The 18,279-nt window shown below is 46.8% G+C and overlaps 1 protein-coding gene across 2 annotated transcripts in view; it reads left to right on the forward strand.

The window, feature by feature from the left end:
• The window catches only part of LOC138764083 (choline transporter-like protein 5), an 84,806-nt gene that overhangs the window by 20,285 nt on the left and 46,242 nt on the right, over positions 1–18,279 (forward strand). For both annotated transcript variants that reach the window (XM_069939410.1, XM_069939409.1), the window contains exons 4-8: positions 9,707–9,791; positions 10,181–10,265; positions 10,421–10,549; positions 12,367–12,427; positions 13,213–13,336. In XM_069939410.1, the coding sequence (XP_069795511.1) occupies positions 9,707–9,791; positions 10,181–10,265; positions 10,421–10,549; positions 12,367–12,427; positions 13,213–13,336 (484 nt within the window). The remainder of the gene's footprint in view (positions 1–9,706; positions 9,792–10,180; positions 10,266–10,420; positions 10,550–12,366; positions 12,428–13,212; positions 13,337–18,279) is intronic.

Consider the following 18,279-nt stretch of genomic DNA (forward strand, 5'->3'; position numbering starts at 1 on the left):
GGTGGAGGTCTGCGGTAGGACTTCTCTGTTATGTTCCATGTACGGTTCCCAAATTTGTTCAAATAATGTGACTTTATTTTTTAAATTATATGTTATTTTTTCCTCCATTCCTCTTGAAGTGAACGCCAGTATTACATTTGCCTTGTTCACCACCCACTCAACCTTCAAGTTTACCTTCAGGCCGTCCTGCACGAGGACTCCCAGGTCCCTTTGCATTTGGGAATTTTCAATTTTCTCCCTATTTAGTTTATTTTTTCTACCCAAGTGCATGATGTCCACTTTCCAACATTATATTTCATTTGCCACTTCCCTGCCCATTCTCCTTAACTGTCTAAGTCCTTCTGCAGCCTCCATGTTTCCTCAGCACTTCCTGCACCTCCACCTCCCTTTGTATCATTCACAAACTTGGCCGCAAAGCCATTCATTTCATTTTGCAATTATACCTTTCTAGTCTGTATTTATCCTGCACCTTCCCCATTTCAGCGGAAACTCCACCCCTTGCTGCTCTGCCCCTTTCCCTACTCGTGCCCCCTTTCCCTACTCGTGCCTCCTTCCAATTGACTTTGGTCATTTCCTCTCTCATGTCACTGTAATCCCCTTTACTCCACTGAAATACCAACATCTGACTTTTCTCCTTGTTAAATCTCAAATTGAACTCGATCACATTGTGATCGCAGCTCCCTCATGGTTCCTCTACTCTAAACTCTCTCATCACCTCAGGTGCATTACACATCACCCAGCCCAGTACAGCCGATCCTCTCATGGCCTCATCAACAGGCTGCTTTAAAAAAAACCTCATAGGCTTTCTACAAATTTGCTCCCTTGAGATCCAGTCCCAACCTGGTTTTCCTAATCTATTTGCATGTTAAAATCCCCCGTGACCACCATAATATTGCCCTTCTAACAGGTCTTTTCTATCTGCGGTTGCAATCTTGTCCACGTCACAACTATTGTTTGGAGGTTTGTCCATAAGAGCAACAGAGCCTTTTTACCCTTGCCATTTCTTAACTGAATCTTCAGATTGATATCTGATCTTTTTCTTCTGATCCAATGTTAATGTTATTCCTTACCAACAGCACCATGCCACCCCCCCCCACCCTCTGTTTACCTGCCTGCCTGTTCGATACACCATGCACCTTTGGACATTCAGCACCCAATGATACCCATCCTCTAGCCATGACTCTATGATGGGACCTGCCAATCTGTAGCTGTCTTACAAGGTCATCTACTTTATTTCTTGTGATGTGTGCATTTAAATATAAAACCTTTGGCCCTGTATTTACTTTTTTTTTACTCTGTCCCTGTTGCATTGCATCTCATCCCAATGCCTGTAATTGTGCCTTAACTGCCTGTCCTTCTACATAAACTCCCTACTGGCTGTCTCTACTTGTGCACTAACTGCCCCTTCACTTTTGTTCCCACCCCTCCCCCTCCCTGCCAATCAAGTTTAACACCCACCCCCAAACCAAACAGCATTTGCAAACCTCCCTGCCAGGATATTGGTTTCCCTTGGGTCCAGGTCCAACCGTCCCACTTGTACAAATCACCCTTGGCTTGTAGGAAGAAAGCGGAGAGTAGTTGTGGAAGGAAAGTATTCTGCCTGGAGGTTGGTGACTAGTGGAGTGCCGCAAGGATCTGTTCTGGAACCCCTGTTCTTTGTTATTTTTATAAATGACCTGGATGAAGAGTTGGAAGGATGGGTCAGTAAATTTGCAGATGACACAAAGGTTGGAGGAGTTGTGGATGGAGCTGAAAGTTGTTGAAGGTTATAAGAGGATATAGACAGGATGCAGAGTTGGGCAGAAAAGTGGCAGATGGAGTTCAATCTGGTTAAGTGTGAGGTGATGCATATTGGAAGGACAAACCAGAAAGCTGGGTACAGGGTTAATGGTCAGTTACTTAAGGGTGTGGATGAACAGAGGGACGATAGAATAGTTAAGAAGTCCTATGGGATGTAGGGTTTCATTAATGGGGGAATTGAGTTCAGGAGTTGAGAGTTCATGTTGCAACTCTACTAAAAACTGGTAAGACCACACTTGGATTATTGTGTTCAGTTCTGGTTACCTCATTACAAGAAGGATGTGGAAGCTATAGAGAGAGTGCAGAGGAGATTTACCAGGATGTTGCCTGAATTGGGAAACAAGTCCTATGAGGCAAGGTTAGCAGAGCTGGGACTTTTCACTTTGGATCATAGAAGGATAAGAGGAGACTTAATAGAGGTCGACAAGATTATGAGAGGCATAGATAGGGTGGACATCCAGCACCTGTTTCCCAGGGCAGGAATAGCAAATACCAGTGGACATGTGTACAAAGTGAAGGGGGGAAGTTTAGGGGAGACATCAAGGGTAAATTGTTTACACAGAGAGTTGTGGGTGCCTAGAATGCCTTGCCAGGGATGGTGGTGGAGGCATTTAAGAGACTCTTAGGATGCTGGATGGATATAGGTTTTAATTTTGATGTCTAATGGTAGGGAAATTGTCATTTATTAGTATTAATATTAATGGAATTCAGAATCTGATAAAGAGGAAAAGGTTATTGAACTATATGAAAAAATTTAAAGTAGATGTGGCTTTTATACAAGAAACTCATTTAACAGAAATAGAACATATGAAATTAAAGAGAGATTGGGTAGGGGGGTATTCTCTTCATTTAATTCTAAATATCTAGAGGAGTAGTGATATTAATATATAAAAGCTAATGCAAAAGGAAAAATAATTATGGGAAGAGACTTTAATTTTACCTTTGATTCCAAGTTGGATAGATCAGGAGGAATTATGGTTAAAAATAAGGTAACAAAAGATGTGAAAAATTTTATGAATGAAATAGTTGGAGGATGCATCCAGATATTAGAGATTATTCATTTTATTCTTATAGGTATAATACATATTCCTATATAGATATGCTTTAAAATTGCCTCTCAACCCCAGACAAGAGTTCATAGTATTTAATATCAGACGAGGATATTGTCTGACCATTCACCTTTAGTTATCTCAGTTTTAATGGAGGAGGAACAAAATATAAGTTATAGATGGATGTTTAATGCAGCATTGCTGAAAAAGGAAAGATTTTTGTGAATTTATCAGGCAACAGATAAAACCTTTGTGGACCTGAATGAACATTCTGTAACTAATAAGTTTGTGGTATGGGATTCCTAAAGGCTTATTTAAACAGACAAATAATAAGTTATATGGCTAAGGTTAAAAAAAATACATGTCTGAAGTTAAGTCTTTGGAAAAGGAAATAATAAAGATGGAAAAAGAATTGCAAACATCGAGGGAATGATGAACAAAGAAAAATATAGAATAGAGAGGGATATAAGACGGACCTGACAAAAATATTATAAATTGGGAGATAGAGCTCATAAAGTTTTAGCATGGCAATTGAAAACTGAACAAGTATCGAGGACAATAGTAGCAAAAGAAGATTCGGGACATCTTACTTATAAAACACAAGGTATTAATGATGTGTTTATGAAGTTTTATAATAAATTGTACAAATCAGAAGCTTTGAAAGATGTGGATAAAATAGACGAATATTTGTCCAAAATTATTTTACCACAGTTAAACATAGAAAAGACTGAATTAACAAATCCATTTACAGTTACAGAATTATATGACATATTGATGTCATTCCCAAACAATAAGGTTCCAGGGGAGGATGGTTTCTCTCCAGAGTTTTATAAAGAATTTAAAGATATTTATGGGGTTGTTAGATCAACTGGAAGATCTTTGGGACTTATGTGAGTCGTTTAAAACTACGTTAATAACAGTTATTCCAAAAAAAAGGGAAGGACCCTTTGCTTCCATCTTCATATAGACCCATTTCACTATTGGATACTGATTATAAAATATTGTTCAAAGTAATACATTAGCTAAATGTTTACCTAAATTGATTAATATGGACCAAACAGGTTTTATTAAAAATAGAAGATCAGCAGATAATATTGTTAGATTTTTAAGTTTAATAGATATGGCTCAGAAAAGAAAAATATCATCAATGGCTTTAGCTTTAGATGCAGAAAAGGTGTTTGATAGATTAGAATGGGACTATTTATTTAAAGTGCTGAAGGTTTTTGAAATTCCGACAAGTATTATAAATTGGATAAGAGCATTATATAATTCTCCAAAGGCCAAAGTGATTACAAATAGACAAATATCAAAATCGTTTTTGTTGGAAAGATCATCTAAACAAGGTTATCCATTATTTCCTTTTTTATTTGCGTTAGCTATAGAACCTTTAGATGAGGTGGTTAGAAGTGATGATGAGATTAAGGGCTTTAAGATAAATGATAAAGAGCACAAAATCAGTCTTTTAGCAGATGATGTAATACTATATCTTACAAACCCTGAAAGCTCATTAATAAAATAAATGATCGATTGGCAGAGTATGGGTTAGTATCAGGTTACAAAGTAAATATTGATAAAAGTGAAGTGATGCCAATGATCGAGACAGACTAGGTTCAAGTTAAGAAAAGGACAAAATTTAAATGGAAGACTGGTGCAATTAAATATTTAGGAATTAATATGGATAAGAATTTAACTAATTTATTTAAATTAAATTACATATCTTTATTGAGGAAAATTAAAGAAGATTTATTCAAATTGAAGGATTTTCCAGTTTCTTTAAAAGAAAGGATTAATTGTGTGACGATGAATATCTTTCCTAGAATACAATACCTTTTTCAGTCCTTACCAATTGCTGTACCAATAATGTTTTTTCAGGATTTAAATAAAAGTGTAAAGAAGATTAAACACCTCGGATGGCACTGGAAAAATTAACTTGGAAATTTGATCAAGGGTGATTTCGATTGCCTAATTTTAAAAATTACTAGGAAGCAGCTCAACTTAGATTTTTGTCTTCTTGTTATCAGACCGATGAAAAGATAGCATGGGCGCAAATCGAAATGAGTAAAATAGGAGAACGTAAATCTGAACACATTTTATATAAATGGCATGAGGGATTATTAAAAGGAAAATCTGTTACACTAGTTTTGAAGCTTAAAGTATGGAATGGAGTTAATGTAGAAAGAGGAATGAAGAATTATCAGTTGGCTAAAATGATAGTAAATCAAAACCTTTTAATTCCTTTTACAGTTAATAATCGTTATTTTGATGTTTGATATAATTGTGGAATAAAAAAAATGAGATTGCTTTTTGGGATCCATTTTTTTTTACTTTTGACCAATTGAAAATTAAGTTTAATTTACCACATAACACTATTTTTTCTTATTATCAACAAATCATATTAAAAAAGAAAGTTAGGGGGGAATATTAAATTACCGGAACAAAGTCCATTTGAATATCTAATGACGATATGTTTATTGAAAGATTCATTACTAATATGTATATCAAATTCCAAGAGACTACTCAGAAAAAGGATTTATTCAAATCTAAATCCAGATGGGAAAAAGATTTAAATACACAGATTCAAGAAGAAGTAGGGTCAAAATTATGCTATGAAAGTGTAACTAATATAATTAATGTTAAATATCAAATGGTACTATTTAATTTTTTTTAACATCAATTATATTGTACTCCATACAAATTACATGCACTTCATTTGAATTGTCTGATCAATGTTTTAGATGTAATAAAGAAGTAGGATCTTTCATGTATGCAGTCTGGCAATGTGAAAAGGTAGATACGTTTTGGAAGGATACAAGTATTTTATTGGGACAAGTTTTGAAGACGCAAATTTTGAAGGATCCCAGAGTATTTTTATTGGGAGATATTTCCCAGTGAAGTTAGATATTTATTAAAAGAAGTTTTTAAGTGTAACAAATAGCAAATAAATCTATAGTTGTAACATGGAAATCGGGTGATATTGTGGGGTTGAATAGATGGCGAATGGAAATATTCAATTGTATACCATTAGAGAGAATAATATATAATTTATGAAATCAACCAGAAAAATTTGATAGGATATGGAAACCCTACATGGATTTTATTGCTACGACTTTGCCTGCAGCATCCACCATGGCCCCATCCAACCCGCTCTAATTAGTTAAGTAAACTCCAAATAATTAATTAAAAGATATAGGTTTATTAGACACAATTTTTTTTTTCCCTTTTCCTTTTTTGCACTTTTTTTGGAAGGGTGGGGGTGGGTGGAGGTGGAGAAAGTATATAAAAACTGTATTAGTTTTGTGTCATAGTTTTTATTATTCTTATGTTATGGATAAATAATGTATATGTTTTGACATAAAAAATAAAATTTAAAAAAAACAGGAGACTCTCAGATACATGGATGAAAGAGAAATGAAGGGTTATGGGGTAGGAAGGGTTTAGTACTTTTTTTGGAAGAAATATATGGGTCCGATTAATGTATGAAGGGCCTGTACTGTGCTGTAGTGTTCAATGTTCCCCAGAAAAGGTTTAAATTATCCAAGAAATTGAAACTCAGCCCCCTACACCATATTCCCAGTCACTTTTTTGTCTGCATGATATTCCTGTTCTGACCTTCTGGAGCTTGTGGCACCAGGAGTAATCCAGTGATGACCACCTCAAAGGTTGTGCTCTTCAGCTTCTTTCCTAACTACCTAAACCTACTTTACAGAACCTCAGCTCACCACTCCCACTCTGGCCCACTCCCACTCTGGCCCACTCCCACTCTGGCCCACTCCCACTGGCCCATTCCAACACTGGCCCACTCCCACTCTGGCCCACTCCCACTCTGGCCCACTCCCACTCTGGCCCACTCCCACTCTGGCCCACTCCAACACTGGTCCACTCCAACACTGGCCCACTCCAACACTAGCTCACTTCCACTTTGGCCCACTCCAGCACTGGCTCACTCCTACTCTGGCCCACTCCAATACTGGCTCACTCCAACACTGGCTCACTCCCACTCTGGCCAACTCCAAAACTGGCTCACTCCTACTCTGGCCCACTCCAATACTGGCTCACTCCAACACTGGCTCACTCCCACTCTGGCCCACTCCAACACTGGCCCACTCCCACTCTGGCCTACTCCAACACTGGCTCACTCCCACTGGCCCACTCCCACTCTGGCTCACTCCCACTCCAAAACTAGCCCACTCCCGCTCTGGCGACACCCACTCCAACACTGGCCCACTCCAAAACTGGCCCACTCCAACACTGGCCCATTTCCACTCTGGCCCACTCCAACTCTGGCCCACTCTAACACTGGCCGACACCCACTCTGGTCCACTCCAACACTGACCGACACCCACTCTGGCCCACTCCACCACTGGCTGACACCCACTCTGGCCCACTCCCACACTGGCCAACTCCCTCTCCACCCCACTCCACTCTTGTTTCACCAACAATGGTCATTCTGCTTATGCCCACTTCACGTTTACTTGTTCTTGCTGATGAATCACGATGTGATTGGTTGGCTGAAGCCCCAAGTCCTGTGAACACTCCTTCTATCTCTGACATTCATCCTGCTGTGTAGAGTGAGGGTGCTGTTGAGTGGCAGTGATGGAAATGGAAGGGTTGTCAACTCCAATCCTGGCACGGATCTCCCAGGGATGCCTGAGGGATTGATCCCAGGTTAATTCTGGCAGAGTACCATTCTGACGTTCCCATGGGCATAGTGAGACTTGAGGATGGCCCTCTCCCTCCTGTGGAGTGGCTAGGCTCCTGCTCAACGCCTGGATGGTGGTCTGCTTCTGTTCCTCTGACGGGCAGGCACCTACATCAGTGAGAGGGGAGAGTGTGAGCCCTTTCCTCTGTGGATGGTGTCAACATGGCTATCCCCCTGTATCGGTGTGGACTTTCCCCAGGGCTCTGGTTTCCGCCCACATCCCAAACTAGTTCCTGGACAGTAGGTTCATTGGTCACAAGAGGGTATTTGGGTAATGCAGACCTGTGGGCTGGAAGGCCTGTCACCATGCTGTGGGCAGGCCTGAGGCCTGTGCAGTGCAATGCAGGCCTGTGGGCTGGAAGGCCTGTCACCATGCTGTGGGCAGGCCTGTGGCCTGTGCAGTGCAATGCAGGCCTGTGGGCTGGAAGGCCTGTCACCATGCTGTGGGCAGGCCTCTGGCCTGTGCAGTGCAATACAGGCCTGTGGGCTGGAAGGCCTGTAACCATGCTGCATCTCTACATTCTTTAAGGTTGAGATAAGGAGAGGTTTCTTCTTGTAGAGAGCAGTGACCTGTGGGGTTCTCTGCTCCTCAACTGCAAATTGGTCTTTGGGCTGGAAGGAAGCAGGTTGAGACAGGGACAGCCATGATCACAGTGAATGAGGAAGACCTCGAGGGATAGAGACATATTTTCCTGCTCACGTTGTGGGATCTCCCCTCTCCTGCTCCACCAGGACACCGTTCCCTGTTGTGGAATCTGACCCAGTCTGTTCCACCCGGACACCGTTCCCTGTGATGGGATCTGTCCCCATCAGTTCCACTAAGACACCCTTCCCTGTTGTGGAATCTGCAACTGTCTGTTCCACCCAGACACCATTCCCTGTGGTGGGATCTGCCTCCGTATGTTCCACCCAGACAACGTTCCCTGTGGTCGGATCTCCCTTCTCCTGCTCCACTCGGACACAGTTCCCTGTTGTGGGATCTCCCCTCTCCTGTTCCACCCAGATACCGTTCCACGTGGTGGGATCTCCCCCCATCTGTTCCACCCAGATATTGTTCCCTGTTGTGGGATCTGCCCCCGTCTGTTCCACCCAGACACCGTTCCCTGTGGTGGGACCTGCCCTTGTCTTTTCTACCCAGACATTATTCCCTGTGGTGGGATCTGCCCCGTATCTTTCACCCAGACACTGTTCCCTGTTGTCGGATCTCCTCTCTCCTGCTCCACCCAGACACCGTTCCCTATTGTAGGATCTATCACCGTCTATTTCACCCAGACACCGTCCCCTGTTGTGGGATCTGCCCCCGTCTGTTCCACACAGACACCTTTCCCTTTTGTGGGATCTGCCCTTGTCTGTTCCACCCAGACACTGTTCCCTGTGGTGGGATCTGCCCTCGTCTCTTCCACCCAGACACCGTTTCCTGTGGTGGGATCTCCCCTCCTCATCTGCTCTGTCTGGCCTGTGCTCCCTCCTTGACAACGTTCACCACTCCCTGCCATGTTCCTGGGGAGAGAAAAGGACCAGCTCCACACTGCACTGTTTGAGTTGGGTATCGAGATGAGGCGCTGCTGATGTGTTCGCTCCTGAAGGATTCAGGGCCACACTCTTTTTCCCTTTTACAAAGGAGGTTACAGGAATTGACAGTAACACAATATTGCAGTATTTCTGTTACACATTCCTTACTCATTTAAATAATAACACAGTCAGCACGGTTCAGCACTCTCTCGTGTCCTCCTGTGATGCTCACTGGTCCCAGAAATGCCCCATCTTACCCATGGATACCACGTGCTCCTCCAGGGACACGTAAGCATGGATGAAACCCCCTGGAGAGGGCAGGCAGTCAGCTTGGACCAAACCCTTGAGTGTCTGCTTCCTGGACCCATGAATGGCCATTTGGCCAGGCCCAGGAGCAAAAGGTCCGAGAGATCCCCCAAACGACACCCCACCCCCTCCCCCACCCCCATCCCGCACCGGATGACAGTCGATCAGGAGTGTGGGGCTGAAATGCAGCCAGAACCTGAGGAGCAGCTGTTTTGGAGACTCAGGGCCACTCATGGTGTATGTGAGGGGTATCGGTACCATGTGCCCCTGCCTTGGCAAGGGAGGGGAGGGGTCTCTGACGGTGAGGGCCACTGACTCTCTGTGTGTCCTGTCTTCTCAGCCTGGGTCCATGGAGATCCAAAGAAAGTGGTGTACCCCACGGACAGCCGAGGCCAATTTTGTGGGCAGAAGGGGAGCGCCAATGAGTGAGTGATTACCTCTGCCTATCAGAGGAGGCCGAGTGGGGTTGGTCTCAGCATCGGGTGTGGTGGGGGGGTACCTTGGGATCCAGTGTAGGGGGGGTGTGGGATGGTCTCAGGATCATATGTGAGGGGGTAGGGATTGGGGTGATCTCAGCATCAGGTGAGAGGTTGGGGAATGGGGTGTGGGGATTTGCTGGAGGAGGTGTGGGGGGGATGTGGCAATGGGAGGGGATGCAGGAGATTATGGGAGATGTGGGTGGATCAGGAGGGTGTGGGGAACGGTCAGGGGTATACGGGAAGGGGTTGGGGCGTGCGATAGGGTACATGGGTTACAGGAAGAAGTGTCGGGGGACGTGTCCACCCGGTTCTGAGGATTGTTTCTCCCCTGACAGGAACAAGACAATTTTATTCTACTTCAATATCCTGAAGTGCGCCAGCCCGGTCGTGCTGACCAGTCTCCAGTGTCCGACAACACAGGTGAGCTACAAGTTGGACAGTGTGCCCCTACCCAGGTCCTGCCCCTCCCCCATCAATCCCCTCTACTTCATCCTCCCTCTCCCCCTTCCCCTGTCCTGCCCCATCGAGGGATCCAGCTTCCTCAGGTGTGAACCTCCTCAGTTTTGTCCCCACAGCTTTGCGTGGAGAGGTGCCCGGATCGATTTGCCACCTTCATCAACGTCAGATCCCCCTTCCGAGTGAACAGAACCTATTGGGAGTATTATCGCCAGTTCTGCAAGCCGGGCTTCAACAGCCCCCGAAAGGTGAGTCCAACCAGTATCACGAGCTCTGCCCAGCCACAGGCTGCTCAACCCTCTGGCCACAGCTGGTGGTTTTGGTCCAGAGGTGTGCCTACCCTGCCCCACCTCACGTTACTCCTGCCCCACCCCACAGTACTCCTGCCCCATGCTGTGATACCCCTGCCCCACCCCGCAATACCCTTTCCCCACCCTGCGATACCCCTGCCCCATCCCACGATACCCCTGCCCAATCCCCCACCCCTGTGATACCCATTCCCCATCCCCATCTCCTGATATAACCCTGCCCCAGCCCACGATAACCCTGCCCCACCCTGCAATACCCCTGCCTGCCTCCTCACCTACTTCCCCTACCTCAGTCATGCTCGCAGCTGCTCCATTAGTGATGGTCCCTTATTCCTTCTGCCTCCTTGGTGATGGAAATTCCAACTGGAACCGTATTCATCATCACAGATCAGTTCTTCGCAGTCCTCTCCCGTACCCAGCTGACAACCCTTGAGCAGCCCTGGCCCCACCAGAACTGTTCTACCTTTCTCCATTTTCACACAACCCTAGATTTTCCTCATGCACCAACTTCTGACTTTCATGTACAGTCTATAAAGGTCTTGCAGATTATAGACTTGGAACTGTGTACGGTGCTCCTGGTGTGACAGAGATGGGAACTCTGATCCCAAGGTGATACGGGGAAAGGGGTGAGAGGAGAATGGATGAGCCCTCCACCATTTGCAGGTTGGAACCTGATACTTTGACCCTCTCTAAGTCGAGGATGTGGTCACAGGAGCAGGTCAGGGCCAGGGATCCTGCAGTAAGTGACATCTCCCCACTCTCCAAACTCCACCCTCCAACGATACATCAGAAATGTCTCCTGAGTCGCCTGGCTGAGGGCAGCTCCAACACTTGAGGAGTTCAATACCATCCAGGACACAGCAGCCACTTGATAGGCCCTTGTAGTGCGGAATGTGGAGGGTCATGTGACCTCCGCCTGGAACCTAGTTCTATGTCGCATCACCTGCCAATCAAGGTTGACTCTGCCCACCCATTAGTGTACACCTGACCACTGGCCCCTTTAACTCACCTGGTGATTACCTGGGCTGGATCCTGCAGCTCACTGCACTATAACATCCACCATGTGCAGTAGCTCTTCCTCTTTTGCTCTTTGGCCCTGAGACGAACCCTGCTGTGGATAACTTTGGAGGTTGGTGACTTGTTCACTCCCTCAGGATGGGGGGAGTGTGGTATACTGCTGTAGTTGTAGACAGCATCTGAGCCGTGCCCATGTTAGACAAGGAACTGTATAAACTGTTGCTGGGTGTTGGTCATGTTAAGTCTGATGTAACTGGATTGTGTGATCGGGAATATTCACGTGTGTTATCTCCGTTGTGATCCCCTTACGTGTTTCAATAAAGATTATTTCTGCATTCAGCCTGTGTCCAGACTCACCAAACTTTTCCCTTCAACACAACAGCCACCCACTCCCTCACCCACACCCACTCCCCCTCCCGCACACAGGGGCAGCAGTCTGTCCCATCTACAGGAACTGCTGCGACTCCCCAAGTTCCCTGAGGCAGCATCTTTCACATCCCCACCCAATGGAAAGACCAGGGCCCCCCCTGGCTCCCTCCCACAGGGTGGTCCTCACCTCACTGCGGGGACACCCTTATGTCAAGGTTCAGGAAGGAAGCTCCCACCCACTTCTCACAGGCAATTAAACGTTGGCTCAGCTGGGAAGCCCACACCCCAGGAGTGGAGGATAATTCTGTTCTCTCAAACATGCAGAGAAGGACTGGCATTGCTTTAACCTCCTGTTTCCCCTCTCACTGCAGTCTGCTGCCCAGGTGATGCGAGATGAAGACTGCCCGTCAATGATCATCCCCAGTCGACCGTGTACGTACCAGGATTGTTTCTGATTCTCCCATAGACAGTCCACGAGAGGGATTGGGCAACGATGCTGGGGAGCCTGGGTGTGGGTGTAGGGTTGGAGGTCTCCTTGCTTCCAGGCTCTGGCTTTGGGAGAGGGCTTCCAGCTAAAGGGTAGGGGCCCTGGTTGGTAGAGCCCTTGAAGTTGAGGGGCTCTCAGGGGTGATGGGTCCCGGGGGGAAGTTTGGGGGGATGTCAGGACCTTAGAGCGGGGTGTAGGGCCTTGGAGGTTGGGGTATCTTGAGGGCCATGAGTGCTCTGGAGGCAACAGTGGGCTCCAAGTGGATGAAGACCCTGTGGGGGATGTGGGGGTCTCTGGGAATAAAGGCCCTGGGGGTGTGTGAAGATCCTGTGAGGATGTGAGGCCCTGGAGTGTGGAGGGACCCTGGGAGGCCCTGCGGTTTCTGGAGGTTGAAGGGGCCTGGGAGGGATGTGAGGGGCCATGGGGTGAGGGTCGGGGGGTTGATGATTGAGACCTGGAAAGGTTGGGTGGCCCTGAGGGCCATGGGGGTTCTAGGTGAAGGGGATGAGAGCACTGGGGGGGGGGGACATGGGGCTATGGGTTCTTGGTGGGGGATGTGCTCTGGGGAGGTCATAGGGCCATGGGGGCACTGGTGGGGAAGAAGGCCCTGGGGGAGTGAGGAGCCCTCAGCAGTGGAGGCCCTGGGGTGTGGGTGTAGGGCTGTGTGGGCCTACAGCTGAATATCTCCCATCTGCCTCTCTGTGACCTCTGTCTCCCCTTCCCTCCCTAGTTCTCCGTCGATGTTTCCCAGACTTCACCACCCGGAACGGGATCCTGACCGTGGCCAACAAAACCACCTTCCGCGATGGGCTTGGGAAGACCCGGAATGTCACTGAGCTGAGGGACGCGGCCAAGTGAGTCTGCATTTGGCTGGAGGCCGTGCACGGGGTGGGGCTGTAGGGAAGTGAGGACCCGGTCCTTGTTTGGGTGGGGGGAATGTGGTGAGGAGAAAAACTAGTTGCAGAGGCGGGAAAAGGGACCGGACATTGGAATTGGGGGAGGGAGAGTCTTTGCCTGAGCCACCAAAGTCTGGCATGGAACCTGTTGGCTCAGCGTGAGGTAGTTGGCACAGTCCACGTGATTGGCTGTGCAGGACTAGACTTCATTCCGAGTCCTAATCATGACTGAAGTTTGAACATAGACCATTGTCGACTAGGATTTACTAGGATGTTGCCCAGACTTCAGGAACTGAGTTATGGGAAAGGTTAAACAGGTTAGACTTTATTCCCTGGAGAATAGAATGAGGGCAGGTCAGTGGGACTAGAGGGACCGAAGGGGCCTTGTTCTGTGCTGCAGTGTTCTATGGCTCTATTGCCCTTGATGTTGTGCCAACCTATATATTCCTACCAAAAAAAAACAAACCCTGTAACCCTCTATTTTTCTTCCATCCATGTGTCTAAGAGTCTCTTAAATGCCCCTAATGTTCCAGTTTCCACCCCCACCTCTGGCAAGACATTCCAGGCCCCCACAACTCTCGGTGTAAAAAACTTACCCTGACGTCTGCCTTAAACTTCCCTCCCTTCACTTTGTACACATGTCCCCTGGTGTTTGCTGATCCTGCCCTGGGAAACAGGCGCTGGCCGTCCACCCTATCTATGCCTCTCAGAATCTTGTGGACCTCTATTCAGTGTCTGTGACCAGTGATGTTCACAGGGAGCCGTGTGAATGCATATTCATCCCTCACTTGAGAACTTGGGAGTGTTCAAGATCCTCTGCAGTTCTGGAAAAGAGACTCTCAGGGTGCCGGTGGGGACAGACCCCAGGGTTTAGACCCAGTGACAGTGAAGGAATGGTGAGATCTTTACCAGGGAGAATGGTGTGTACTGGGAGGGGAAGTAGCAGCTGACAGTGTTGTCCTGCATCAGCCTCCTTTCTCCTCCAGTTGAGCAAGAGCTGCTGGAGAGACCTGGACACTGAATCTCACGAGTCCATGGATTTAACATTGAACGAAGGGGCGCCTGACTGTGATGTACCGCCCCGCATCATGACTGTTAGCCAGAACTTTCCCATCTTCTTCCCCTGTTTCCTTTCCTTTTGTTCTCTCTCTTTCTCTACCCCCTTTCCCTGTTTCCTTTCACAGAGCCAAAATCAATTCTCACCTTTCCACTTGTCATATCCAATGAACACCTTCTGTCTGTTGGTCTGTACTCCTTCCCCTGCCATTCTTCCCCCTTTCTCTCCCAGTCATTACTCCAAACCCTGACACTTCTCACTCACATCTTGAGGAGGGGCTCAGGCCCGAAACATCTTTACCTCCTGTGGACGCTGCGAGACCGGCCGAGTTCCTCCAGCATCTCGATGTGTTTTTCCTGGTTCTGACAGGTCAGCTGTTCGGTTGTGGTGGTAATCTGGTTCATTCATCCTCAGTGCAAGACATATCCTGCCACTGACTGTGTATTTGGGATCTCATTCAGCAGAGATTGAAGCAGTGGTTGACAAAGGCCCTGGTCTGTGTGCAGGGAGTTCCCTGATTCTGATGTCAAGTTTGAATCTCCTCGCATCTGTGCCACGTCAACAAAGCACTGACCTGATGAACTTTCTGTGTATGTTCAGGGTAATTTTTAAATTATAAAAAAATTACATTTACACATACAGCTCGGTAACAGGTCCTTCCGGCCCACGAGCCCTTGCTGCCGAATTACACCTGATGGACCTACAACCCCCAGTATGTTTTGAACAGTAGGAGGAAACTAGAGTCCTCCGGGAAAACTCACGCAGACACGGGGAAAACGTACAAACTCCTTAGAGACAGCGTGGGATTCGAATGCTGGTGCAGTGACAGCGTTGCACTAACCGATGCACTAACCGTGCCACCTGAATGAGATGTATAATGGACGCAACCTTGCTTTGAAGAAAAACAGGATGTTATGGGTGTGTGGTTAGGAAGGGTTAGGTTGTTGTGGAGTCGATTTACACTGGCTGGCACAATATTGTGGGCCGAAAGGCCTGGACTGTGTGGCTCTGTTCTACGTTCTATAAATTCCACCAGTCACCCGCCACAGGGCAGTGCCTGGCTGACAGGGAACACAATTACAAACTCATCTCTGTTCTGGGTGTGGATACTCAGATACTAACAACAGTGTGCCATGAATGAACCACATCTCCTCAGTGGGATACAAGGGGATGCCTCCCTTCACATATGGACATTGGCATGAATAACGTTCACCTCAAAATTCACTTTTGGAACTGCTCATATTTTTCCTTCCTTGAATTTGTTGGGCTCCACATTACTGGGTGGGGGGGGGGGGGGGGTGAACACCTCGTGCACGGCAGGCAGCTGTGACCAACTCCTTCTTTGCCCCCGAGAAGGCAGCGAAGAGGTGACAATGTTGCTGAGGGCCAGAAAACACTCGTGAGCCAGATGGGTCTTTTACAATCCAGCCGTGTTACATAACTTACAAACAATCAATGTAATTAATGTCCACAGTGGGATTCGAACTCGTATCTCAATGGATCGATGAGCGTGTAGATCAATAGAATAGGCCCCTGGAAACCAGTAGGTCTCAACCGCTTTGGCTTCTGTTTAATCAATTGTTTGTTCAAGTGGCCAAGGTTAAAAACCATGGTGGGGGGTTGGTCTTATTTTGTGTGTGATAATGAGTCTTTTTCTTTACAGCAAAGTGAACACCATCCAACACAGATCCAGCAGGTTTTGCTTAAAGTCCCTAAACTTGCAATCGGCTGATGTGCATGTGGGCTGCTGCTCTGTCTGTAACACTGTTCATTCACAAAGCAGCACGTGGTCAGGAAACATGATGGCTCAGTACAGGCCCTTCAGCCCACGATGTGGTGCCGACCCATGTATTCCTACCAAAAAAGTACTAAACCCTCCCCACCCCGTAACCCGCTATTTTTCTTCCATCCATGTGCCTGTCTAAGATTCTCTTAAATGCCCCTAATGTTCCAGCCTCCACCACCATCCCTGGCAAAGCCTTGCAGGGCCCCACAACTCTCTCTGTGTATAAAAACTTATCCCTGACACCTCCCCTAAACTTCCTCCCCTTCACTTTGTACACATGTCTGTTGGTCTGTACTCCTTCCCCTGCCATTCTTCCCCCTTTCTCTCCCAGTCATTACTCCGAACCCTGACACTTCTCACTCACATCTTGAGGAGGGGCTCAGGCCCGAAACATCTTTACCTCCTGTGGACGCTGCGAGACCAGCCGAGTTCCTCCAGCATCTCGATGTGTTTTTCCTGGTTCTGACAGGTCAGCTGTTCGGTTGTGGTGGTAATCTGGTTCATTCATCCTCAGGGCAAGACATATCCTGCCACTGACTGTGTATTTGGGATCTCATTCAGCAGAGATTGAAGCAGTGGTTGACTATTCCTGCCCTGGGAAACAGGTGATGGCCGTCCACCCTATATATGACTCTCAGAATCTTGTAGACCTCAATCAAGTCTCCTCTTATTATTCTACGCTCCAAAGAGAAAACCCCAGCTCTGCCAACCTTGCCTCATAAGACAGGTTCTCCAATCCAGACAACATCCTCTGCACCCTCTGCATTCCTTCCACATCTTTCCTGTAAAGAGGTGAACTGAACACAATATTCTAAGTGATTTACATCATGTTGATGAACATCATGTCCACACCAAATCAGTTGCCAAACCTTCTGGGACTGTGTGGAGGGCACCAGGCCTTATCCCTGGAGGGAGAAGAGCTGGAAAATATTTCCTCTATTTCCCTGGCAGACCTTTCATAATCCAAAAGCCTTCTCCACCCTTGAGAAAACAGCACCAGCCTATGAAGTCATTGGTAAACAATGCAATCTCATTTATACTGTGGGCTGATCCTTGTAAATCGTTTATTCAACCTTCCACTGTGGTTCTATATGGTTTATATAAAAGTTATGAGCATGTTGTTTGTGCACAGGGAGCACCATGCACGGTCTTGTCACTGTATCACATGGGAGTGCCGTGACCGGTCCTGTCACTATATCACATGGGAAGCACCAGGCTCAGTCCCGTCTCTGTATTACACAGGGATCACCATGTACAGTCCTATCTCTGTATCAGACGGGGAGCACCGTGTACATTTCACATCTCTTATATTGATGAGGGGGCATTAAATATCTGTCTGCAGGTGACTGTGTAACGATGATGTCAGTTTATCATCTTCCTGCCTGCACATGATCTCTCTCCATTCATCTCCTGCCCGTTTATGGATGTCTTTAAATGCCTTTTAAAACATCACTATTGTATCTGGTTCCACCACCTCCCCTTGCAACCACCACTCTCTGCATAAAATCCTGATTTGCAAATCTCCTTTGAACTTTCCCTTGTCCTGTATAATTTGACAATTCCATCCTGGAGTAAGTAATGACTGCCCCCCATCACTGCCTCGCATAATTTTATAAACTTCTATCTCCCCAGCTTCCGATGCTCTGGAGAATATGACCCATTTGTTCAACCTCTCCTTTCACCTCATACCCTCCAACCTGGGAAACCTCTTTGACACCATCTCCAAAGTCTCTATCCTGTAGGACGCAAGTCAAACTGCAAATGTGGCCTAAGCAGAGTTTAATACAGCTGCTACAAGACTCTCGATCTTGGTAGTCGGTGCCCCAACCCACATCCACCTTCCTTACTACTTTCAAGGAGATGTATCCAAAAGCCTTCAAAGGACTTGGTGGTCCTTCCATTGATGGTCACTTCCCTCTTATATTTGACCTCCCAAAGTACAACACTTGTGTGGAGTAAACTCCATCTGCCATTTCTCCACCCAACTGATTTATATTTTGCGGGAAACACTCAGGAGACGGCAGCAGCCGGTATCTGAAGCGGTCTTCCAGTACTCAG

This window comes from Narcine bancroftii, chromosome 5 (assembly GCF_036971445.1).
Source record: "Narcine bancroftii isolate sNarBan1 chromosome 5, sNarBan1.hap1, whole genome shotgun sequence".
Lineage (NCBI taxonomy): Eukaryota > Metazoa > Chordata > Chondrichthyes > Torpediniformes > Narcinidae > Narcine > Narcine bancroftii.